Source organism: Mastomys coucha, unplaced genomic scaffold, assembly GCF_008632895.1.
Source record: "Mastomys coucha isolate ucsf_1 unplaced genomic scaffold, UCSF_Mcou_1 pScaffold21, whole genome shotgun sequence".
NCBI classification, from domain to species: domain Eukaryota; kingdom Metazoa; phylum Chordata; class Mammalia; order Rodentia; family Muridae; genus Mastomys; species Mastomys coucha.
Window position 1 is genome coordinate 2,256,612 of NW_022196904.1, and position 25,872 is coordinate 2,282,483.

Sequence of the window (25,872 nt, forward strand, 5' to 3'; positions counted from 1 at the left end):
ATGCCCGGATGGGTTTGGTCGCGGAAGTGGAGGCTGCCGGGCGAAGTGCAGAGGGCGGGGCGCGCGGGGTCATTTCCGCTTCCGGTCCGCCGCCACCTTCGGTTGCTTCCCGTCCGCTCGGCGGCTCCCCTCCCCCGCCCGGCTCTCCGCGCCCCTCCCGGGCGCCGGGGCGGCGGGGCCGTCGCCGTGCGGCCCTCGGTGCGTCTGTGCGTGCGCACGTGCGCACTTCTGCTTCCCGCAGCCCGGCGCGCGCCCCGCGACACCGAGGCCGAGCGGGGGCAGGGGGCTGACCGTCATGACCCCTGGGAGCCCGGTGTAAGCGGGCCGAGGTGAGCGAGGGGCGCAATGCTGGCCTTCGTCGCGGCAAGTACGGTGTTCCGGCCTGGGCCGTGGCGCGCGCGGGTCCGGCCAGCCTCGGAGCCGGTGTTCCAGCCGCTGATGGCTTGTGGCTGCTTTTGTACCGCTGTGCCCGGGTCGGGTTTGCCTGCCGGTGTGTGTCTTTTTTTGGGATTGTCAGTGTCCCTGTCTCGCTTGGCCCTGCTGTTTATGTTGCTCTGCTTCTGTGTTTGTACAAAAGGGTTTGGAGATCCGAGCGCTGGGTGTTTGTGTCCTGGATCGCTCCCTGTTCCTGTCAGGATGCAGTGCTTGTATTTTCTGGGTTTCTGTGTCTTCATTTCCCCAGACTCGTCTCCCTCTGGTGCATTCTCTCTCTCCCGGTCATTACTGTCGTCCACAGGCCCTAAATTCCTTTCTAAGAACCTATTGCTTTGGTTTAGGATGTGTCTCCCAGGTTTCTGAGTCTCAGGTGTTCTGGTAGTAGCTCTGGCTGTGGAATCCAGAGCCCTCTGCTTGCCTTGGTCTTCAGTTTCCTAGTCTTCTAAACGGAAGCATTCATAATTCCTGCACTACAGGGTCTCTGCGCATTGGAGGTGGTGCTGGTAAAGTGCCTAACAGTGTCTGGCCTGGAGTTTAAGCATGTGATTACTAGTGGCTCTAGTTACTAGAGATTTTGTTTCGCTTAGTCTTTGATACCAGGTTTTTGAGTTCCCCTTGGGAGAATTTCGTTATATTGTTTGTACTGCTTAATAAGCAATTCTAAATTAATCAAATGTGGAAAATTGCCTCATTTTCAGCAGCATTTGTGAGATCTAGTATGTTTTTTTGAACATGCTTGGTAGTTGGTGTTAGGATAGTGCGTCTTTTGATGCCATCCTTTGGAAATGTTATTTTCTGATAATAATAGCCAGGGGTACCGAGCGCCTACTATTTGTGGGGCACTGAACCAAGTCCTTTATGTACCCATCTTATTTAATCACAGGCCTGCCGGGTAGTATCCCTTCGTTACACAGTTAGGTGAACTGAGTCATAGGTTTGTATTGCTGGTTGCTTATGTGGCCAGAATTTGAGTGCAAATTTTGTGTTCTTTTAACTTAATCTCTGCCCCCTTCCTCCCAACCTCCCGTTCCCATTCCTCCTTCTGAGCTCCGAGTGTCATGTGTGTGTTTTGTTTCAGGCTCCCTGTCTTTCTGTCCTTCTGCCTGTTGTATTGCTTTCTTCTTGCCTGAGTTTTTGTGTGCCTTCTCCCTCTCCCCCCTCACTCTTTGCCTCCTTCTCTCTCGTGTTTGTCACATCTGTTTGTCTTCTGGTGTCTGTCCAGGCCTGACTTGGGAACCCAGATGCTTTTTTTTTTTTTTTAATCTCTTTGCCTAGTTATACCTGTTTGCAGGTGCTCCATTCTCTGGCCTGAATTCAAGGTAAAGAGCAGCCTCTCCCATTCACCTATGTCTTCCTTCAGGTTGGATCATGGTAGGGCTCAGTAAATCTCCCTCCATGGCTTGTTGGAGAGGCACAGACTGGTGATCGGAGTCTACTCTGGACCCAGGCTGCTCCAGTTGTGAGGTGTGTGTCCCTGGGCAAGGTGCTAATGTGCCCTTGTTCCCTCCTGTGTAAAGTGGCTGTGAGTCATGGCTATGTAAGGATTAATTGAGTTGATAGCGTAAAGGACTTAATGGGTGCCTAGAAGGTGTAAAGGTCGTGGAAGTGCTTGTTAATATTTTCCTCATTTGCTTGATTTCTGCCCTTGATGCTTCTGTCAGCTGGTCATAGCACAGGTTAGTTTATTTAGGTTAATTTAAATGCATGAGTTTAATGGCACACACCTTTAACCCATCACTTGGGAGGGAGGGACACTTGGATTCATCTCCTCAAGTTCCAGGACAGTCTAGGCCATGTAGAGAGATGTTGAGTCACACCCTCCCCTCAACCCACTGAAAAATAAAGTTTGTGCAGGTAAAGTAGGTTGATTGTTGAGTCTGCTTTGGCATTTATAATGTGACCTTGACCAAGTTATTTAACTTCCTTGAGGCCATTGTCTACATTCAGTGTTAAATGAGATAATATGTGCCTCATGGCAAAGTTGGTGTCCATTAGTGGAGACTCCTACATTTCTTATCTCTCTGCTTCCTTGAGCCTCCTCTCTACCCTTGGGACACCTAGTCCCTGGGCAGCCCCCCAACCCCCCCTCAGCCTCAAGCTGTCTCCTCTGTCTCTCTACCATTTTTTAAATCCCATCATTGACCTCTGTTGCTATGACTCCTGTCCCAGGGTTGTTTGCTTGTTTCTTTCTCCCTCTCCCTCTCTCTCCCCCTCTCCCTCTCCCTCTCTTCTCCTCAATCTCTCTCTCTTTCTTTCTTTCCTTTCTCCATTTCTTTCCTGCACAGTTGATTGAATGGTTTTCCCCAGCCAGCTTCTTTGTAGAGAAAACCAAACAAATATCCTTTCTACCACTGTGGGTCTTAGGTCAACCGTAGTTTCAGAATCAGACCAGTAACTTTAAAATTACAAGAATCCACTCACAGCAGCCCCTCTGAGGACAGTGACAATGACATTTGAGTTCGTGTAAGCAGCACCCTGGGGATGTGTGGCAAATCTGGTGAGGAAGGAGGAAGAGTTTGTTAGCAGGACAGGGCAGGACAGGGTGCCCCCATGAGAGCTGGCCGGCCTCTAGTGAAACCTGTTTAGTAGACCCTTATCACATATGCAACATTTCATTTTGTCCTAGAGAAATCTAAGGTCTAAAGGCCTTTCCTGTTAAGACGTGGCCGAGTTAGTGTCTGACCTACCACTACATGCTCTGCGTTGTGATCTGGGGCCCCAGGCAGGAAGAAGCTAGGCTTGCTTGAGGAACTGAAAAAAGGATGGGCTAACTTTAACTCCGAGGTTAACAGGAAGGAGTCTTCTCAGCCACTTAGCTTCTTGCCTTCCCCTCAAGGGTGGTGGGAAACCTGTAGGGGGGAGGCTCGGTCGGGCAGCTTGGGTGCTGGTTGGCCCCATGTCTCCTTTGTGTTTCCAAAGCCTCTTCCCCCTCGCCCCCAGATGTGGTGATCTACCAACGTCCATTGCGGTCTCCATTTGTGAGTCGCCTCATCATTTCTCCATGCCCCAGGGGGCTGGTGCCCCTTGACACCACTACTGGGCACAATGTCGACCTCATCGCTGCGGCGTCAGATGAAGAATATCGTCCACAACTACTCAGAGGCTGAGATCAAGGTCCGGGAGGCCACAAGCAATGATCCCTGGGGCCCATCCAGCTCCCTCATGTCAGAGATTGCTGACCTCACCTACAATGTTGTGGCCTTCTCCGAGATCATGAGCATGATCTGGAAGCGGCTCAATGACCACGGCAAGAACTGGAGACACGTCTACAAGGTCAGCACCTGGGTGTGGTCCCTTGGGGCCGTAGAACTGGAGCACTGCAGGGTGTGCCTTGCCTAGCTATCTCCCTCCCGCCCACTCCCCTTCTCAAGATGGGGAGTAGTTGAAGACTATTCTTTTATGTTCAATCTCTTGGCAACAGATTGAGTCCTCAGCATTCCTGGAACATTGGTTCCTAGTTTTCCACTTTCCGGAGTCTGATGATGGTCAAGGATCTTCTGTAAAATTGTGCAGTCTTTGTGAATGACCAGGTGACATCTTCCTGTGTCTTTCAAGAATCTCTGGATTGCTTACAGCACGTAGTACAGTGCAAATGGTGTATAACATAGTGTCATACTGTGTCATTAAGGGGATAATTAATGACAAGAAGGTATAGATAATTCTATACAGGAAGATTTTTCTCCTAAACTTATTTGGTCTTTCTGTGTAGCTCAGGCTGGCCTAGCATTTGTAGTGAGCCTTCTGAGTTCTGAGTTCTGTGTCAGTACCCAGGCATATATATTTGCTCTTTTTTTTTTTTTTTTTTTTTAGGTAGGGTCTTAGGTACAGGTTTGAGCTCTGTAGCTCCTGATGCTTCAGGTGTTTTTTGATTTTGTTGTTGTTGTTTTTTTTTTTTTTTTTTTTTTTTTTTTTTTTTTTTTTTTTTTTTAGGTAGGGTCTTAGGTACAGGTTTGAGCTCTGTAGCTCCTGATGCTTCAGGTGTTTTTTGATTTTGTTGTTGTTGTTTTTTTTTTTTGTTTTTTGCATCTGTTCCTAGCTTCTAAAGGCTGTCTTTGTCCATGCTTTCAGGTGTGTACTTCTAATCCACAGATGGCCCTGGGCTGTGGGCATGTTGGTACATCCCATGAGACACCAGGTTATAGGGATGTCAGACTTGCTGGTATTTATTGATCTGTTGTTATGAAAGGTAGAGCCTTGGGGACAGGTAACAGACTAGTGCCTTTCAAGTGCTGTATGTACGAGGCGATAACAAAGTGGAGCACAGAGGAATTTTGGGGGCATGGAAACTGTTGTGTTGTGTTTGTTGCTTGTGATCCTGGGCTTTAAATCTCAGGCCTTCACATACACAAACACTGCTTTATCGCTTACATCCTCACCATCACACTTTTCACCTGTTGTTTTGAGACAGTTTTGCTGAATTGTCATGGCTTGTCTCTGACTTGCTGTGTAATCCAGGTAGGCCTTGGATTGGTGGGCCTTCTCAGTCTCCCAAGGGTTGGAGTTACAGACCTGCACTTCTAGGCTGTGGTAGTGTCTTGCTTTTTTAAAGCAAAACTGATGCTGTGAATATCCTGGTGTGCTTTTTTTCCCTGGTACTAGAGTTGCTGGGTCAGAGGGCACATGGGTGTGAAAGTTTGGTAATTGTGGTCTGGTTACATACATGACCCGGTCAAGTACCCAGATTTCAAACATTTCTTTAGAAGGAAATGCATCCAGGGCATTACTGAACAAGTTGGTTTCAGGTTTGACCAATACTCTTGGGGAGTGGGGGTGCTGCCAGTGTCTCCCACACCTTCGTGCTAAGGAGCTAAGCAGAGGAGCCAAGGGCATGGCCTGGCGTGAGCTGGCCGAGTTACAGTGTTGGTTGAGGGGCAGCAGGCTGGTTGATGGCTGCACCACCTTATTTTTTATTTTTTTAAATGGTTTTAGAGCTTTATTGTAGAAAGGCAGAGAGAGGGAGAAGAGTAAAGAAGCAGAGGGTGGCCATGGCCACGTAGAGAGAGGAGAAAGGGAGGGAGAGAGGGAGGAAGAGGTGAGAGACAAGAAAGACAGCAAGGGTAGAGAGGGAGGAAGAGGTGAGGGACAAGAAAGAGAGCAAGGGTAGAGAGGGAGGAAGAGGTGAGAGACAAGAAAGACAGCAAGGGTAGAGAGGGAGGAAGAGGTGAGGGACAAGAAAGAGAGCAAGGGTTTAAGGACGCTGGACCACCTTCTGTGGGATGGGTCTCTTCTGACTCCGCCCCAGGTGGGTTGAGTGTTAGTACTTGATGTCTCTCTGGTTCGGGGGTTGGAGGGTAGGGACTGCTCTCTATCTCAGGAGATAGATGCTTCGAGGCATCAGCTGTCATGTCTGCACTGTCATGAACTATCTGAGAGACTTCCTGTCAAGGTAGGCTAGTTTCTTTTGCTTCAAGATGAGGAGACATAGTAGTAGCATCTATGCACTAATGTAGAGAACAGAGGGCTGTTTCATGCTCATCACAACACACCAACATTGATCCTGACTTGCGTTTAATCATTGATTCAGTTCCCTACTGAACTTAGAATGAAAAGCAAGGTGGCATTTACTCTGTTGGGAACTGGGGAAAGGCCCAGTGTCACAAGTAAACCCTTGTTTTGTTTTTTTTTTTTTTTGGATTTTAAATTATTACTAATTACTTATTTATATCCAAAATGTTGTCCCGCCCCCAGTCCTTTCTCGAACAGTTTTTCCCCCTTCCCCTTCACCTGAGAGGGTGCCTTCCAGCATTTCTCCTTCCCTGGGACATCAAGTCTCCAAGGGATTAGGTGCATCCTCTTCCACTGAGGCCAGAGAAGGCAGTCCTCTGCTACATATGTGCTGGGGCCTCGGACCAGCCCATGTATGCTCTTTGGTTGGTGGCTTAGTCTCTGAGAGCTCCCAGGGGTCCGGGTTAGTTGACAGTGTTGGTCTTCCTATGGGCTCCTTCAATCCTTCCCCTAACTCTTCCATAGGGGTCCCCGACCTCAGACCAGTGCTAAACAAACCGTCTTTGAGGGTGTGGAGGAGGAGGGCTGCAGGGCTTCAATGGGGATGGATGTACAGGGAGGCCAATGTGGAGTGGCCCTGGAATGCAGATCCTCCTGTTCAGAGGCTGAGATTGTGCTACCAGGAGCTTAGAACAATGTGGTGGTCTTAGTTAGGGCTGGGGAGTTCTGGAGAAAGCTTTCCTAGTGGTTGGAGGTGGTGTATGGCAGGGGAGTGCAAGACATGTGAATGGGCTTCTGAGGCCAGGTGAGCTGGAGGCTGCTTCCTGAGGGAGTGGGAATCCTGATTTCCAGGTTCATTTCTGCTTCTGGCCTTACTGGGAGTCCAGACTTTAGGCAGTTCTCGGGCAAGTAGTTGTAGTTGGCCAGTTGTATTTGGAGACGCTGGTGAAGGACCAGACAGAAAAGACTTCCTAAAAGAGGCTACCAGACTGCTCACAGAGAGATAACAAATGATTTTTTTTTCTTTTTTTTTTAAAGTGTAGTCCTGGCTATCTTGGAACTCCCTGTGTATATCAGGTTGGCCTCAAACTTGTGCCCCACCATGCCTGACTTGGAATGATTTTTTTTTTTTAATGGATTCTTTAAAGATAGATTTACCAAAATATGGTACAAAGACAAAATCTCCCCTTTCTAGACATGATCTTCTGAGTTCTGACAAATGTGCTTTTCATAGCTATTCTACATCAGTAGAGCAGTTTTGATTGTGTGGTGCCCTGGCAGGGTTCCTGGGACGCTGGGCATGGCTTTGAGTGCTTGCAAGTCCTTAACCCATGTGGTTTGTCTGGTCCTGCTTGCTTTCACTCTTTGGTCTCTCCTGCTTGTGCATCCCTGCCTGGTGACACTTTGTAGGTCTAGTCAATCTGTGGAGAATGTGCTTTAGGGACCTGGCAGTCTGGGAGTGGAGACCTGTAATCCACCCCTTTGATTTATGTTCTTAGAGGGTACAGGTCTCAGTTGCACCCCAGTCTTTATTTTATGTTAAGCAGAAGTCAGCTGAGGGCAGGCTCTGGGTCAGTCCTGTGCACTGCCTGCTGTGTAAGTAAAGTTTTATTGGAACACAGCCCAGCCCCTGCAGCTACCACTTTGGAGTAGTTGGTCAGAGACTGTGCAGTGTGAAAACGGAGATCTTTCTCTCCAGAGGTAAAGGTGCTAACCCTGTTTTAAATGTTCATTTTAATATAGGAGTACTTTCTTGGCGGAACTGACTTAAAATTTAACAAGCTCCATGGCTTATCTATTTGGGATCATTCAGTTGTCTGCATTAAAAAAAAAAAATCCAAGTTTTTCATTGAGGTAAAGTAGAGTGACTAAAGCATGAGTATTTTAACTTGATGAGTTTGTGGGATTGTGCACATTGCTGGAGACTCCTTCCAGAGGGAGATGGGGAAGACTTGTTCAGTTTCTTAGGAGGCTTCCTCACGACATCCCTTCCCCTGGGGCACTGTGAATGTCTGTGAAGTATCCTCGGGAACTCCTTAGGTATGGCACCAGTAGTGTGTGCTCTTTGGGGTCTCCTGCTTTGCTTACCAGTCCTGGGGCAATGACCTCTGCTTCTCTGGGTTACATACAGCAGCTGTGTCACTGATACTCTGACACTCTACTGTTGGATAGCCCCAGTGTATTTGCAACAGTTTTTGTGTGCATGGCACTGTGCCTGGGTATTTGAGCAGTTTCCTACTTCGTAGTCTTAGCTGCAGTTCCAAAGTCCAGAGAGCTACAAGGATGAAAGTGTCTCATAACCATCTGGCACAAAGTACCATGTTCAGTAAGGTGGAGTAATTTATACACTCTGCCCCTGTCCTGGTTGCATGGCTGCTGGCAGAACTCCCTTCTGATTGGATTCTCAGATGTGTCCCTGTGCAGTGTCTTTCTGGTTTCAATCTGGAAGATTCCGGATTCCAAAGTATAAGGGCTGGAGGCACTGCCTCTCTGCCTTTCCCTTTGGGGTGTAACCATGCATAGAAATAGTTCTCCCCTGAGAGTAAACACTGCCAGGGCCAGCTGGGAACTGATCAGGTGTAAATACTTGTCAGAAAGCCTTTCCAAAGTCAGGTGGTGGCATATCCCTGTAATCTCAGTCCTCAGGTTGAGGCTGTAGTACTGTGAGTGTTGAGGCCAGTGTGGGCTGTATAGGAAATCACTGTGTCTCTGTCCTGTCCTGTCTTCCTTATTACAGAACTTTAATGGGGTGCAACAGTATCTTATAGCAAATTTCACTGTGTAGATAGTGCTTATCTCCCATGGCTGCCTTCTCTGTCACATTTCTTCTCATTTCATTCACTCCTGTGAAGTTTGAGTTTTGGGGGGGCCTCCATGGAGTCTTTGAAGCCATTGCATAAACCTAAGGTGTACTGTTCTCCTTGGATAGTGACTAAACCTTTTTCAGATTCTTATAGGGACCATGACCATGACATTGCTTTGGAAACAGGCCTTTCCTTGGGTTGGCTATTTGTTTCATTTGTTTAAGATTTATTTTATTTTACTTTATGTGTATGATTGTTTGCCTGTATCTATGTGTGTGGACTGCTTGCTTATGTGCCTACTGCCTACCAAGGTTAGAAGAGGGTGTTCGGCCCCTGGAACTAGAATATATATGGTTGTGAGTCACCTTGTGGGTGCTGGGAATGGAACTAGGGTTGTCTGCAAGAACAACAAGTACTCTAGCCACTGGGTTACAATTACTATTTTCTTTTTCCTTAAGTACTTTAATTTCATCTTGCTGAAAATGGAATTTGTTTGCATATTAGACAATAGAGATACTATTGAGCTGTAGTTGGTTTGCTTTGGTCTGTCATTCCTGGTGTTGTGGTGTCTGGCTTGGCTTGGGTGCTTATCCTTCCTGAGAGAGCCTGGGCCTAGAAGGCTCCTTCCTGTAACACCTCATTCCTTTAGCATCAGGCCATCTCCTCATCTTTAAGACTTCCTGCACTTTAATTTGGCTCTGTTGCTTCAGATTTTGCCTTTGGGATATGGGGTGTGTTTTGTGGTCCTACATGATGCCCTGATTGGCTACTTTGGTGGTTGCCATCTTGTCTTCTGTGTTAATTGTTACTGAACTACATAGAGCTCATGCACAGCAGTCAGCTCTTTGGGGTGAGCAGTCCATTGGCATCTGGTATATTCAGTGCCTGTAGCCACACCTCTGGCTGGTGGATGAACTTTTCTTTGACCCTATTGAATATTTCCCATTTACACTTATCCTCTGGCAACCCATGGTCTCCTCTGTCTGTCTGAATTGGTCTCTTCTGGATGTTTCATATCCATGGGAGCATACATTGTGTGGCCTTTGTCCCTGGTCTCTCTGGCCAAACACAGTGTGTGGCTCATGGTAGTCTGTGTCCCCACTTTTTTCCTTTTTAGGTCCATTCCACATTCTACTGGGTGGACAGACAGTAGATTGTGAGACTTGAATGTGGGCAGCTGCCCCAGGGCCCAAATGCTTCCTCAGCCTCTAGTCTCTTTTCCAGTTGAGTTCAGTGTCAGTGACTGGTGTACCTGCACTTTGCAGGCCATGACATTGATGGAGTACCTCATCAAGACTGGCTCTGAGCGTGTATCACAACAGTGCAAAGAGAACATGTATGCTGTGCAGACGCTGAAGGACTTCCAGTATGTGGACCGTGATGGCAAGGACCAGGGTGTGAATGTGCGGGAGAAGGCCAAGCAGCTGGTGGCTTTGCTGCGTGATGAGGATCGGCTTCGGGAGGAGCGCGCCCACGCGCTCAAGACCAAGGAGAAACTGGCACAGACTGCCACGGGTGAGGTTTCTCTCCCACTCCTGGAAGTCCCAGACAGCTAGGGTCTGTCCTCTGTTCCTCTCTGTGGGCCCATTCCGGCTCATCCACCCTTATCCTCCCTTGCCTTGTGTGATGGATGGTCTTAGACTCTAGAAATTTCATTCAGCTTGCTTGAAATTTTGCAGAATGCCTCCTTTGGACCCAAGTGTGTCCAGACCCTGAGGGCAGCCAGCCAACAGAGTCCCTGACTCCTATCTTGGTTTTTGGAGTGTTGAGACAGGTCTGCCCACATCTTGTTAGACTGCTTGAGCTTTGGAACTCCCCAGGTTCAGGGTTAGGTCAGCCCCTGATGGGGACATGTGTGCTCACTCCTGATGGAGCTGCTAGTCTGGCCTTCTGTAGATTGTCCCTCTAGCTAAAGGGTAGTGGTAAGTCCCAGAGGAGGCCAGCACCGTGGCTGACAGGATGGCCTGTGAGTCTACTTTTTGAGGTCTTAGAATGTTGTTGTAAGTGGTGAATTCAAGTTTAGTGGGTGCTGATGAGCATTTAAAAAGAAATGAAGGTGGCATGAAGAAAGAGCATGTACTGTGTCATAAGGCTGTGATCTGTCTAGTGGTATGTTCAGTGGCATGTGTGGGGTCCTGGATTATATAGAGGTTTCATTGTTTCATGCTGAGGGACATGGCAGGAGAAGCAGGAAGTGTTAGTTCGGGAGACTATAGGAGGACAGTTGTGAACACCGATTTTGCAGGTGGTTGTGGGGGTAGGGGGTAGTGCTGTCCTGGGGGTGAGCTGGGTTGGACCTTCCAGGGCAGATAGAATCAAAAGTCTATGACCTTGGTTCTAACTGTAGACCTTCTGTCTGATGTTTGGGTCAGAGATGTGAGGACACTGTGGGACGTGCTCAACTGGAGCTTAAAGCAGGGAGAACAGGAGAGGGGAGGAACCCGAGGAGGTCCAGGAGTAACCTGCCAGGGAGGAATAGAAGGCATGATACAGGATTGGGCTGCGCTGAGGAGGGACGTCTGTAGCAAGGAACATGCCTGGTTGGGTTTGTGGAAGGTGTGTGGTATGCATGCATATGAGTGTGTGGAGTGCGCATGTGAGCAAATGGCTGTGTACTTGCAGCCATCTGTATGGAGGCCCAGCATTGATAGCTTTACACATTGTTCTTTTTGATGCATGGTCTTAGTCAAACCCTGAGCTCACCAGTATGTTAGCCTTGAGCCAGCTTGCTCCGGCCCTTGTCTCTGTCTCCCTAGGCTGGCATTACGAGTGAACTGTTAAGTCTACCTAGTATTTAGGTTATTCTGGGAATCCAAACTTGGGTTCTCGTGCTTGGGCAGCAAGTATGTTAAATCACTAGGCCATTTTCCTAGTTTCTATAAGGAGGGTTTCTTAGTTGTTAGAAAGGCCAAGCTCCAGAGAGGCCAGACACTTGAGTGCCTTGAGCTTTGCTGACACAGGAGCCTGAGGCACATACATCACCTGGTCCACACACAGATGAGCTGGGTCACATGCTTCTCACGCTCCTATCATGGACTCTGAAATTGGAATTTTTTTTGTTGTTGTTCATTTGTATTTTGCTTTTCGAAACAGGGCTTCTCATGTGTACCCCTGACTGTCCTGGAACTTACTCTGTAGACCAGGCTGGACTCAAACTCAGAGATCTGCATACCTCTGCCTCCTGAGTGCTGGGATTAAAGGAGTTCGCCATCACTACTTGGCTTAAGTTGATTTTTGTATGTCTTGATATGTTCTTTCATTTTCTTTCTCAACCGTTTAAAGTGCCAGCTTTGGCCATCAGCCATGGTCTCCTGACCCATGTCCTAGAGCAAACTGCTTGGAGGGAGAGGAAAGTTTCTACAGGAGTTGGAGAGGGCTGCAAAGGGCTGGAAGCCACAGGGAGCCTGAAGCTGGGTGGTTAGGAAGATCTTGTGTTGTTGGTGATGCCCATTTCCTTGTAAAGTTTGAAGTGGGGTCTTCAGTGTCACTATATGCAACCTCGGCAGGAGCCTTAAGGTGTTTGTACAGTGTAGGCTTGGCAGTGAGGTATGGGTTGCCAGCACCTACCTCATGAGGATGTTTCAGGATCTATCTTAGGGTGAAAGTGATTTGGGGTCAGGAGCAGACAGCTCACTATAGTGTATGTATCTTCTCTGGATTACTGCTGGAGCAGTGGTTAGAGACCTGCTCTGTCAGGGGACCAGGAGCTCCCATGGAGCTTGTAGACAGTGCCAGGGCATGGTGCCAGGGCTGAAGGAGGTGATGAAAAGATGCAGACTATAGGAACTGGGGTCTCTCGGCCCTCCTCTTGGCGCCATCAACCTCTCTCTTCTGCTGTGGAGCCAGACTCTTGACCTTAATGTGGCTTTTCCCCCCTGTCTTCATGCCCTTCTCCTGACGCCAAAGGCTCTTGTTCCCATCGTTGGTCTCCACAGTCTGGACAGATACTGCCTTCCCTCTTATGTTCCAGCCGTTCCTGCCAGGGCCACAATTCTGCCTGGAAATGGAGGCCCTTGTCTGCTCTATTGGGAGCTCTCCTAGCCTGTCCTTCAGCACCCTGGTTGTCCCTTAGCAGCTTGCTGTTCTGAGCATGGGGCTGGCCTTTGTCCCTCCTTGGACTCTGGCTCCATAACTTTCTCTCCCAGTTTGGCCCTCAGAGGCCATTTTGGGGAAAGGGGATCTGTGCTGGGTTTTGTGCTGCAGCCCACATCTGGCTGTGGGTCCCCATCTTTTGGTTTCTGGTCCATCTGTGTCTTAATGTCTTCCTGTTTCTAGCCTCCTCAGCAGCTGTGGGCTCTGGACCACCTCCTGAGGCAGAGCAGGCATGGCCACAGAGCAGCGGAGAGGAGGAGTTGCAGCTCCAGCTGGCTCTGGCTATGAGCAAGGAGGAGGCTGACCAGGTACAGGGCACTGGAGAGGGAGAGGGGCCGATTCTGTTGCCATCCTGTCCTCATGCCTCGCCCGCTTCGCCCTCCTCACTCTCCACCTGCTCCTCTCCCTGCTCCTGCTGTATCTCTCTGTTCTGGTGCTTCCTCCATCTTTAGCTTTTCTCTCCTGGAAAGCTGCCCTGTGCTTTGACAGTCAGACACACAGCTTCTTTCTTTCTCTGCCCATCTTTATCGATGTAGGAGAACCAGTGTCTCCTCCGTCCCTGATCTTGCTCAGCCGTGGCCCTCTGTCCCTTTTTGGCCTGTCTCTCTGCCTGTTACTCTGGCTCTGGCTTCCCCTGCCCTGCCCCTCATACTTTCTTTCCGCCAGCCCCCGTCCTGCGGCCCCGAGGACGACGTCCAGCTCCAGCTGGCCCTTAGTTTGAGCCGAGAGGAGCACGATAAGGTCAGAGTGGCCTCCCTTCCCTTCCTTAGGGTTTTCCTTCCACTTTGCCCAGGTCCACGGGTCCTCACTCCTTGCCCCTTCCTGAACTACCTCCCCCGAGTACAGGTGTATTCACTTTTAGCATCTTTAGTTGTAGAAACCTTGATCCAAACAGAACCCAGGGTGGACACCAGGACAGATCTGCTACAGATGATCTGCTATAGACCTGGGGGTACCAAGTATCATTAGGTCGTGCACCTCAGCAGCAGGCCAGGATGAGAGGGCCTCCTCCTCTTCCTTGGTCCTACTGCTTCCTAAGCTGTTTTTACAACCAGGTTCAGCCACCCCTTTCATAGCACCCTACACACAACACCTTTCCCTCTAGACCATACCAAGTTCCGCTGCCTCCTGCCCGACCTTTGACCCAGGTGTCCCATTCCCATCCCCATTCCATACATCATTCACATTTCATTTTAATTTTTTTATTTTTGTTTTCAGATTGGGAGAGAGGGTGGTTGGGATGGGGACTTTTGGGCTGGGCCAGCTGCCTTCCCATGGCCTGTGTTCTGAACTCTACCTGTCTGGCTGCTTCTGCTCTCCATAGGAAGAGCGGATCCGACGTGGGGATGACCTGAGGCTGCAGATGGCAATAGAGGAGAGCAAGAGGGAGACTGGGGGCAAGGAAGAGGTGAGCACCTGTGTGTTCCATCCTCTGGGTCACTAGCTCCTGGCTGGGGCTTTGTACGTCCTAGGCAAGTACTCAGCAGTCTCCAGCCCCAGCCCCAATGTGACTTTCTTGCCACTGTGGTTTTCTCGATATGTAACAGTGTCTGCTCAGGCTGGCCTTAGGCCTGGGAGGTCCTACATCTGGCTGTAGGAGGCTCGCTTGTTTCTGCCTCTGCCCTTTATACTCTGAGTATAAGTGTGGCCACTTGGGGAAGACCTGTTTGGGCTGGGCCAGCTGCCTTCCCATGGCCTGTGTCCTTTCTCTCAGACTGTTTGCCTCATGGCTACCAATGGAAGTGTGTGTGTTTGTGTGTGAGTGTGTGTGCGCATGTGCACGCACTCTTGCGGGCTCTTGTGTGCTTGTGCATGCCTCTGTGGGTTATCGAGACACTGTCACATGAGAGCTTTGGTTGGCTGCTTTTATGTGCCTGCCCTCAGAATACCAGGGCATTGCTTAAGTGTCTGCATATAGACATGCAGCCATAGGCAGGCAGCACTGCATGGTGTGCACTGCAGGGCATCTGAGGTGATTGGAGTGACCTGGTAAGCTCAGGGAAGGTTTGCTGTGGTGAGGGTTGGGCTAGATCAGCTTAAAAATCCAGCCAAAGCACATAGTGGGTGAGGGAAGGCCTTACAGTTTGGCTGGTCGCAGGGAGGAGGGCTTCACCTTTGTCTTCACTCTGAAGACCCAGGGGTTGTTGTACAGGGAATAGACAAGGGCTAGAGAATGAGTAGGTAGATTGGGGCCTTCTGGAGGAAGACCTAGATAGAGAGAGGCAGGATAGGGAAATTGGGAGGATAGATGGTAGGCAGAATGGGGTTGAGGAGAAGGAGGTACAGCCACCTGTGGGTGGCATGCTGACTCTATCTCTGGTTCTCGTCTCATACCCCTTCTCTTGTCTTTCGTACAGTCATCTCTCATGGATCTTGCTGATGTCTTCACAACCCCGGCCCCTCCGCAGGCCTCAGACCCTTGGGGGGGCCCGGCATCTGTGCCTGCTGCTGTCCCTGTGGCTGCTGCTGCTTCAGACCCTTGGGGGGGATCTGCTGTCCCTCCCGCTGCTGATCCTTGGGGTGGTGCAGCCCCTACACCAGCCTCTGGGGATCCCTGGAGGCCTGCAGCCCCTACAGGGCCCTCCGTTGACCCTTGGGGTGGGACCCCAGCTCCTGCAGCTGGAGAGGGGCCCACACCTGATCCGTGGGGAAGCTCTGATGGTGAGCACCACCGAGCACCACCATACTCTTCTTTGAAACCCTGGCCCAGGGGAGCCATCTCTTTAGGAAGGAAGGCCTTGGGCACAGTAAGGGGTTGTGAGATGGCAAGGCAGAGGGAGAGGCTTGGGCATCTGCTGTGAGAAGCTAAGTAAGGAAGGCTGTAGAGGGGTAAGTGGTGGGGAAGTTGAGGGTACTTTTGAGAGCAGGTATGGGTGGGCCTAGCCCGCCCCTTGACTAGCTAAGTAATGCTAACATGTTTGTAGGTAGAAGGGCCTGAGAATGGGGCTAGTCGTTTGGGTGGTTTTGGGCCATGACAGATTGAGAGGCAGCAGCTGTCCAAGCAGGAGGCTACTAATTTGTATATCTCTTTCCTCATCTAGGTGGGGCCCCTGTCAGTGGACCCCCATCTTCTGACCCCTGGGCACCTGCCCCGGCTTTCTCAGACCCCTGGGGAGGTTCACCTGCAAAGCCCAGCAGCAATGGCACTGCAGGTACTGGGCTGCCCTGTGCTGGGCTAGGGTGGCAGACCTGATGTGACTGTTCCATTTATCTGGGTCCTGAGGGTGGAGGAGGTTGAGGTAGAGTCCCTAGACAGCTGCTGAGCTCAACATCCTGGCCTCCACAGCAGTCGGGGGCTTTGACACAGAGCCTGATGAGTTCTCAGACTTCGACCGACTCCGCACTGCCCTGCCAACCTCTGGGAGCAGCACAGGTGAGTCACCCCTCCTCCTGACTACCCCCCCAGGAGCCCCCATACTTGGTTGCTTCTTGTCTCTGCCTTTTTCTAGGTGGTACCTGCTGTTCTTGAGGGTGTAGAATGCACATGATAGAGTGAGTCAGATCCAGCCACCCCTCTTCACAGAGAGATGTGTAACTATGGACATCCTATCCACATGCTCCTGTCTGACATCTTTTTGCTTCTGGATCATTTATTGAGTGGGGATAGGAATTGGAGAAATTTGGGCACCCTTTTGGGTTGGGTGTGGTGGGTTGTCTTTTGTTTAACTGCGTGCCTCTGAGGCCCTGGATAGACTAGCACCTGCCTTGACTGTAGACTGTAGGTTTGTGCATCTTGACTGCAAATACCCCAAGAGCAGGCCTGCATCTCCTTGTCAGTGTCTTACTCACAGCCACACACAGGTCTGCTTACCTCTGGTCACTGTTTCCTTTGAGATGAGACTTTGCTAGGTTGCTAGCTTGTCATCCTTTTGCCTTGGTTCAAGTGTCTGGAAGTACAGGTGCATTCCCCACACTCCCCTGTATCATTTCTTGTTATACTGGGATTGAACCCCAGTTGTTCCTTTCCATTAAGCTCCAGCTTTTTCCATTTTGTTTTTTGTTTTGTTTTGGGGACAGGATCTTGCGATATTCTGTAGCTCAGGCTGGCCTTGAACAAATGTGTGATACTCCTGTCTAAGTCTCTCAAGTGCTGGGATTATTTGTTTGCACCACTGGGCTTCACTTTATTTTCCTGATTGATTCAATGAGCCAGCTTCCAATGACGTGCTGGTTGTGCTGCAGAGATGTGCTTCCATTGGTTAATTCCTAGAGGAAAAGAGTTTGTCCTCCAGCCCTTAGATGTCATGAACTATCCCAGGGTTATGGGTGTCTACTTGGTTTCTGCACTATAAAATTCCATATGCAGCTGGAATATTCCTTTGGGGGAAGTACTCTTTTTGAGACTGGGTGTCCCGTAGACAGTTCTGTCCTGCCCTCAGAGACTGTACTTCCTGGAACCGTCACTGTGGGTTATCCTGATACCTTGATTCTATCATTCCTTCTGTACTTCTTTACCACAATAAGATCCTCACAGTTTTTAGTCCAGGCTCATCTCAGCCTGCCCCTTCCTGAGACCTCACCCTACCTTTCCCCACTTCCCCCTAACTCAGGGCTGGGCCTGCCAGTCCATCTGAGCACTGTCCTGGCTTTTTCCAGGGGAATTGGAGTTGCTCGCAGGAGAGGTGCCTGCTCGTAGCCCTGGGGCATTCGACATGAGTGGGGTTGGGGGATCTCTGGCTGAGTCTGTGGGGAGTCCCCCACCTGCTGCAACCCCAACTCCCACCCCCCCAACACGGAAGACTCCGGAGTCATTCCTAGGCCCTAATGCCGCCCTCGTGGACCTGGACTCGCTGGTGAGCCGACCAGGCCCCACACCACCAGGAGCCAAGGCTTCCAACCCATTCCTTCCAAGCGGTGAGTGTGGAATGTGGGGCTCCTGTGTTTTTGGTTTCTTCTGCGGTCCCTAGATAGTAGAAGTCTCATGGAGCAGGCATGTTTCTCTCCACCTGGGTGTGTATCCAAGACATGGACACGGGGCAGACAAGGACTTGCTGACTGTTTTTTCTCTTTGCAGGAGCTCCGCCTACCGGCCCCTCTGTCACCAATCCTTTCCAGCCAGCTCCCCCTGCAACACTCACCCTGAACCAGCTCCGTCTCAGTCCTGTGCCCCCAGTTCCTGGAGCGCCACCCACCTACATCTCTCCTCTTGGTGGAGGCCCTGGCCTGCCCCCCATGATGCCCCCAGGTCCCCCAGCCCCCAACACTAACCCCTTCCTCCTATAATCCAGGGTAGGAGGGAGGCCTGGTTCAGCTGGCTTCCCCAGTTTCTGCTCCCTGGGAGATCAGTATTGTGAGTGCATGTGAAATGGGGGGGCCCTCCCCCACAGTGCCCTTCCCCCTCCTGGGGCCCACTCACACTACACCCTCTTCCTGAGTCCCCAACCCACCTCCCCTTGAGAAAAACTGGACATGGGGATGGGGAGGGGAGCCGGCCAGAGGAGGACCCTTTTCTGTGGCATTAGATGGGGGAGGGACAGCTGGGGTTCCCCCACCCATTCCACCTCCCTCTAAACTCCTGACAACCCCCAATCAGTGTTTGAGCCTCCTCGTTCCCTTGGCACCCCTGGTGAATCCTTGGTGATGATTTTGGCAACTTCGGGAATAAATGGCAATTCTCATGGGTGTGGCTCCCTCAAATTCCCGTCCATGGTTCACATGTCCCTGAGAAGCCCCTCTTCCAGGGCAGACTCAAGGTTTGGTCAGAGTCACTTCTTGACATCAACTGGGAACCAACCTTTCTGGAGCATTGAATTCCCCAGTTCAGTTCCTGGAGCTGGGCTGAGTTGGGTGAGGATGGGAAGGACCTGAGCTGTGGCCCTGAGTCCTGGCATCACTGAGTCCTACACAGGTATCACTAATTCATCCCATCATGCTTTGGAAGCCTTATTAGTCTCTGCTGGCTAAACCCAGTGGATCACCAGATGGCATATCTTCGCCATTGCTATGTGTTTTTATCATGTGCTAGACCACATGTGATAACTATGTCAATGAATCTTGGGTGGCCTGAGTGGGTAGGTGTTCCTGTCTGCTTGTATATAGAATGCATTTGCCAACAGTGTCTTACCATGCTTCCTGGGTTTTCCTTTTAGGTGGGGTCTTTCATTATTCCCCAGGTCAGATCCTGACTGCTGGCTTCATTTCCTGGGCAACAGTTGCATTGGTTGAAGGCCAAGTGGGAGTCAGACCAGTACAGATGTGATACTTAACTCTCACTTCTCTTGTGGAGGCTCATAATGACACAGAGGGCCTTTACATCACCATTACATTTGTTAGCATGTTGGAGCCTTAGAGCAGCACCCAGGCCAGTTAAAGATACCCCCCCACCCCCCGCCCCAAAGAAGATAGGATGTACCTGGGAGACTGCAGTCAAGGGCATTATGAGAGTCTTAGAGATGGCTCCAGGGGCAGTACCCCATACCCCATACAGGCTGTAGAGCAAAAATGTCATGAGATGAGTTATATTTGGTTAGGGACTGTTACTTGCTGAGGAGTGGCCACTGGCACTCACAACAGGGAGCACGCCGCTCCCCATCTGGTTCCTCCTGTAGGACCAGGGGTGATGGGAAGGTCGAAGTGGATGGGGGAAGTGGCTGACACCCCATAGTTAAGGAGGTTGGGTACAGGGGTACTGGTGCTCGGTTGGGGTCAAGTTAGTTCAATAGGTGTCTCCCTGGCTGAGAAGTCCAGCCAGGAGTGCTCTGGGTGTACCCAACTCTCCTCCGCTGCAGCTTCCTGAAGCCCCTTTGCTCTAGTCCCTTGCTTCAGGGGGAGGAGTTCCTAGGACAGTTTGGTTGGGTGGTGAGGCAGGAGGGCCCCTTTATCTGTGGGTTGAGTGAATGACTTTGTGGTTGGTTGATCTATTGTAGGAGGAAACCAGTTTGATGGGTAAGGGTTGATGCTCTGTAGCCACCGTACAACCTTTGCATTTCCCCTTTGCATCTTCCTTACAGTCTGAAATACAAAGCGACCCCAAAGAGATTGTGTCTCATACCTTATTCCAGAATATTCCAGCCAGCAGAGTTTTAGCAGGTGCTGCCATTAAAGGAAGCCATGGAGGCTCAGCACCTGGGTGTGTAGTGATCCCCATGACAAGATGAGTCAGCTTAAGCACCAGCTCCCCTAGCAGCGACACCTCATCCCTAGGCTGGAGACGAGGCTCAGTGGAGTACTGTGCAAAGTGTTCAGTCAGGCCTCTAGCACCCAGCTGAAAAAGCAAGGTGCAGTCTTTAATCCCATCGGGCTAGTAAGGGCAGCAGGTGGGTGGGGCATAGATGCTTACACCCTGGAGACTCTTGGCCAAGCAGCCTAGCTGAATGGGTATGCTCTGGGTTCCATGAAAGACCCTTTTGAGGCTGGGGACGTGGCTCAGTCGTAAAGGACTTACCATGTGAAGTGTAAAGAACTGTGTTGAGACATCTAGAACTCACAGAAGGTATGCACAGAAGTGTGTGTCTGTACTCCTAGTGCTTCTGCCAAGAGATGGTGAGTGGAAAGGAGACTCCCTAGATGCTCTTAGTCTAAGGCCTGTTCATCTCTCTTACCATCATCCAGTATTGTCCTGAGCTCCACCCTGCCCGTGCACGCACCTATGTATACATAACATTTTAAAGAAGTGGGAGAGTGGACAAGGAAGCCATCTGATGTTTACTGCCAGCCTCTACGTGTTCAGGCACATGGATACCATACCTGCATGTGTCATGTATACACACAGAGAAGATTATTTATTAGGAAAGATCAAGCTCCTGCGACTATGGGGACTCTTGTGAATGGGTCTTGCAGTGGGGCAGAGAGATTTGGCTCTACTGTGAATGGTGGGTCTGTGGGTTGAAAATGATAGAGATAATAGGATTTGGGGTTGATTTTTTTTTTTTTTTTAATTTACATGAAATGTTGCTCCCCTACAAGTCCCCCCTCACATTGTTGAATGGTGACTAGACATCACTTGGAGGTAGGAGTGGGGTGGTTGGCATATAGAGCCCTGTCAAAGGATGAGGGGTTCTTGCTGAACTGACAAAAGAGATCACTAAAACTCAGCACTCAGGGTTGAGAACACTACGTGTTGGGAAGGAGTGTGTGTGTGAGTATTTCTCTGACCTGGATATCCAGAGTGGGCCTGGAGGGGACAAATCCCTGGCTCCCTCCATGGCAGAACTCTTCTAGATAATAAAGTGGGTGAGAGAGACTCTCCTAAGTTTTGGTCCATAAAGGTCTGGCCTGGGTTGCAGGCAGGAGCTCTTCCTTGAAACCTCAGGTCTTTGCCTAACAGGATACCCCTAGCACTGGGTTTGGCATGGGCGATTGTTGGCTTGGTTGGCATTTCATCTGCCTTACAGGTAAGCTCTGGTTGGCTCCCAGGGACTCTGTCACCACCTGGCTAACTACCATTACCTTGCAATGTACTACCATGGATGGGGCATGTGGGTTCTCTCCTGCTCTGCCAAAGCAGCTTCCCATTCGGGAACTCTATTCCTGAGACAGTCTTGCTCTTGACCCTCCTCTGTCTCACTGTGCACAAAACAGGAACCTCCATTTCCTGCTAATGGTATGCTTCCGCTTTTTTTTTTTTGAGCACAGGTTCTTGTAGACAGAGATTTACTGGCACAAGGCTCTGGTGACTGCACCGCAATGAAAGAAGTAAGCAGGCCAGGTGGCTGCAGAGCCCACCTTCTGGCTCTAAGAAGTTTGCAGATCCCCATAGCTCCTTGTGTTCTGAGGTTTCAGCCCACTGCCCCCACCCCTGCAAAGTGTCTCCATCCCCTTGGGAACCCTCATTTCCTGTAGGATTCTGACATTCTTCAGATTTGTTTTCAAGTAGATCCATGTTTTAGCCATGGCACTTTAATTGGCAGATTTTAAAGAGCACTATTTCAAAATTGCCACTTAAATGTAAATTTTAAAAAACATACTTAGGTTGGCTGGGCATGGTGGCACCCGTCTTTAATCCCAGCACTCAGGAAACAGAGGCAAACAGATCTTGGTGAGTTCAAGGCCAGCCTGGTCTACAGAGCTAGCTAGTTTCAGGATAGCCAGGGTAGTTACACAGGGAAATCCTGTCTTGAAAAATAAATAAATACAAGAGAGAGAGAGAGGAAAAAAACAAAAAAAAAACAAAAAAACAAATCCTGCCTTGAAAAAATAGAACTTTTTTTTTTTTTTTTTTTTTTTTTTTTTTTTCAAGACAGGGTTTCTCTGTGTAGCCCTGGCTGTCGTGGAACTCACTCTGTAGACCAGGCTGCCTATGCCTCCCAAGTGCTGGGACTAAAGCCTTGCTCCACCACTGCCCGGCAAACAAATGTATTTTGATTATATCTTCCCCTTTGTCCCACACAGTAGAGTAGGTGCTCCCTAACATGTCCCTCTTCCGCCTCTGTGTCCCCTGTTTTTGGTGTGCTGCTGTTTCGGTAAGCTAATATGTTCAGTCAGTGCTGCATGCTGGGATGTGTACTGCTTGGTTTTGTGCAGGTGGCCATGGCTACAGTGAGTTCATGAGTGCATTGTCCAGAAGACAGCTTTTCACAGCACTCCTCCGCAGCCTTCTAGGCCTTCTGTTCTCTCCATCCACTCTTCTGTACTGCACATCATTCTCTGCACCTAGCTGAGGGGGTGCTAGAGAAGGCACATTTAGGGCTGAGCAGTCAACAGTCACTGATTCTGAGCATTTAGACCAGTTGAGGCCTGTAGAGAGAGACTGGCTAAGGTGGAAAGGAGCACTAATCTATGGGTATATGCATAAATACTCAAAGTAGTTTAATATCCTCATTTAGCAAAACAGCAGTGGTATGTTCCCCTCTAGGTCCTATGATCTCCAGAGCCATGGGCTTTTTGATCAGGTTTCTAATCAGAGCAGTTATAACCTTCATGCCATTATACACCAGTGGGCACATCTTGCCTAGCAGCCACTGGGTAATACTACTGGAAAATACTATGCTTCCTGTCATGGTGGTGGAGGTGGCACATCTAACCTAGAGACTCAGTGCAGGGCCCCTGCATGTGCCAGGCAAGCACACTGCCACTGAACTACTGGGGGATGCTTTCAAGCGCAATGAACTATGAGCTTAGGAGCACACTTGCTGAGCCCACACAGTGAATTATGAGCTTGGGAGAGTACTTGCTGTGCATGCATAAAGGTCCTGGGCCCAGTCATTCTCCAGTACCAGAGAATAACAGGTCTAATATGGAGACCTGGAGACAATAGCATCAGGCCCAGAACAACCTGGCCTATTGCCATTCCTAGTTTCTCTCAGAATTTATAATGGGCCACCCTTGTTCCTTGTGTAGCTCCATTAACCCTCCTCCCCTGGAGTATTTTTTAAAATGGTATTTATGTTCTCTAGTGACTGTTGGGGTGTTACATGGTGGCTCACAACCATCTGTAATGGGATCCAATCCTCTCTTTGGTGTGTCTGAAAACAGTTACAGTGTACTCATATACATAAGTAAGTCTTTAAAAAAAAAAGACCCACTACTTCAATGACAATGTTATTTCTTTTTTTAAAAATGATTTATTTATTATGTATATAGTGTTTTGCCTGCATGTATGCTTGCAGGCCTGAAGAGGGCACCAGATGGTGCTGGGAATTGAGCTCAGGACCTCTGGAAGAGCCATCTCTCCAGCCCAACAATGTATTTCGGAGTTAACCACAGTTAACTCAGTGTCAGGCTAGATGGTACACTACTGTAATCCCAGCTGTCCAGAGAGGCAGGAGGGTCAAAAGGAACACCAGCCCAGGCAACTTAGTGAGACTGTTCCAAAATGAAAGAGCAAAAACAGGGTCATAGCTCAGCAGTAGAGCCTAGCATACCCGAGGCCCTAGATTTAATCTCTAGTTATGACAAAAAGTATTTCGAAGGAAGAGGTCGGTAGGGAGGAAGCTTGTGGAGTAACAATGGCCTCTGTATTATGGAGTGTTCTGAACAGCCCAGTCAAGTTATCCACGACTAGCCTAATCTTAACCTTAGTTAAGAACTGAACTCCATCTATGTCTGGGAGAAATGGGCTCCTTATGTTGTAGGGAATGATGTTATGGGTGGGTGTGGCCTACTCCAGATCACCACTGGAGACTTGCAATGGAGGTGTGATACTGGGGCCCCTAGGGACATGTGGGTTTTATTCAGACTGTAGAGCTGCTGCAGAGTGTAAGGTCTTTGAGACATTTACTTCTCAGCCAAGCTCTCCTGTCTCACTGGTATAACCATTTCATTTTATTCTGTTAGTGAAAAAATGGGTATATGTGTTGGACTGCAGGTGTGCATGTGTTCTGATGTATGTGTGAAGATCAGAGGACAGTTTGTGGAGTTGGTTCTGGCCTTTCACCTTGTCGAGGCAGGGTGTTTTGTTTCTGTCTGTCACTGAGTTGTGTACTCCAGACTAACTGACCCATAGTCTTCTCAGCGGTTTTCCTGTTTCTGCATCTCAGTAGGAATACTGGAATTACATATGTGCCCCACGGAGTCAAGCTTTTTACATGAGTCTTGAAGATCAAACTCCGGTTGTTGGGCCACCTCCCTGGCCCTAACCACAACCCCCTTGGATGTCTTTGCCTTTATTCCATTTCCTTTCGAAGAAGCAGAAGAAGGTAATAGAGTGTCCCAAGTCTCTTGAACTCAGTGGAGCAGTTAAGCCAGAGGCTGCCACACTTGAAAAAAAGAAGACAATGGAGGAAGAGTAGCTGCATGAAAAAGGGCCGGAAATGCTACTTGTTCTCACTCCAGTTCTTTGCTGTCCCCCTTTTCTTCATATCTAAAAAATACCTTTACTGAAGACTTCTGGGCTCACGACTCCATTATAGGAGCCAGGTGGTGTTCATTTTTGATCCCAGGACTGAGGAGGTAGAGGCAGGAAGATCTCTGTGAGCTCGAGGACAGCCAAGGCTACACAGACTTTATCTCCAAAACCAAAACTGCCACAAGAAGCCTAATTCTTTACAGGGGCTAAACTTTAACAAGAAGTGCTATTAGACCCTAGGAGGCTACCGAGGGCAAGAGCTACCGCCTATGTTGTTTTGGAAGGCACAGTCAGTCTCTCTTTGTAATCCCAGCTGTGCTGTCGTTAGACCTGCACCTGTGTCTTCTGCGCTCTGCAGAGCTCTGCTCTCCTGTGGTCACCTTCTATTCTCTGGTTTTCGCAGCTGCTCCAGGTTCTATGCTTACATCTAAAAGCTTCAGATCTAGGATCCATAGCTAAGAGAAAGAGGCATCATTAATTCTGGGTATTAGTTCCTTAGAATACTGGGCAGTGTGGTGAAGTAAGCCAGTGCCTCTAACCCTGGCACTACTGAGTCTCATACTGAATCTTGAGAAACTTAATTCCAGAATAGTTATTGCATTGAACTGAGTTTTGGCTTTACTCGTGCAACAGAAGGAGCAAGAGCTTATCATGGTGCAGGCAGGGCTCATTAGAAAACTGCAAGGACCCAGGGTAAGCTCTTTCTGGGTAATATATCCAGACAGGAACTCACTTTGCTAACGTCTTATTGTCATAGAACTTAATATGTCCCATGGTCTTGTCCAGTCTGCTCCCAGCTGGACATGTGCACTCTGGTCTGTATTCTGCTCTCTCATATATTCTTTCATCCCCAGGGTGCTCTGTCTCATCTTGATAACATATGAGGTCGAGCAACCTCTCAGTACATGTATAAGCAGACACTGTAGTGGACTGAATTGAGCCTTCCCCCAAAGTCAGGCGGCACCTCAGGACATGGTCGTATTTGAAGACAGGATGATTAAGGTGACATGAGGTGTTAGAGGTGTTAAAGTCATTAAAGGACTTCAGAACACTATTGGGGAAAAAGGGGGAACAAAAAGAACAAAGAGGAGGGTTTGGAGTAAATAAGGATTGTGGAATCAACAAAAAGTATATATGAAAATGTCATAATGAAGGCCAGATATATGGTATAGAAGGTTAAAACACTTGTAACAGGCACGATGAACTGAGTTTGGTCCCCAGAACCCACGTGGTGGAAGGAGAGAACTTACTTATACAAGTTGTCTGTTGACCTCCAAATGTTAATTATAGCACATATATGTGTGTAGTGTGTAATCATACACACTAAAAAATTTAAAAATTAAAAAAAAAAAAAAGGATAAGAGGCTTGGC

At 49.3% G+C, this 25,872-nt stretch overlaps 1 protein-coding gene across 8 annotated transcripts; it reads left to right on the forward strand.

Moving 5' to 3' along the window:
* The first annotated feature begins 67 nt into the window (after nt 1–67).
* On the forward strand, nt 68–18,397 carry Epn1 (epsin 1). Of its 8 annotated transcripts, none has more exons than XM_031385220.1 (12): nt 68–329; nt 1,796–1,899; nt 3,376–3,708; nt 9,950–10,199; nt 12,960–13,084; nt 13,443–13,517; nt 14,101–14,184; nt 15,134–15,437; nt 15,818–15,928; nt 16,066–16,149; nt 17,373–17,630; nt 17,791–18,397. In XM_031385220.1, the coding sequence occupies exons 3-12, from the start codon at nt 3,481–3,483 to the stop codon at nt 17,997–17,999; spliced, it is 1,728 nt and encodes a 575-aa protein (XP_031241080.1). In that variant the 5' UTR covers nt 68–329; nt 1,796–1,899; nt 3,376–3,480; the 3' UTR covers nt 18,000–18,397. The 8 variants fall into 8 exon arrangements, with proteins under 8 accessions (XP_031241080.1, XP_031241081.1, XP_031241076.1 ...); XM_031385216.1 differs by having other exon boundaries at nt 69–329; nt 16,063–16,149; XM_031385218.1 differs by having other exon boundaries at nt 217–329; nt 3,355–3,708; nt 16,063–16,149; nt 17,791–18,396.
* The last annotated feature ends 7,475 nt before the right edge of the window (nt 18,398–25,872 follow it).

What these genes read in the sequence shown, in the direction of transcription:
- Epn1 (XM_031385216.1), top strand. Translation starts at nt 3,481, where the DNA reads ATGTCGACCTCATCGCTGCGGCGTCAGATGAAGAATATCGTCCACAAC. An exon ending in GCCGAGAGGAGCACGATAAG is followed by an intron (nt 13,518 to 14,100) that starts GTCAGAGTGGCC and finishes TGCTCTCCATAG; the next exon opens with GAAGAGCGGATCCGACGTGG. An exon ending in CAACCCATTCCTTCCAAGCG is followed by an intron (nt 17,631 to 17,790) that starts GTGAGTGTGGAA and finishes TTCTCTTTGCAG; the next exon opens with GAGCTCCGCCTACCGGCCCC.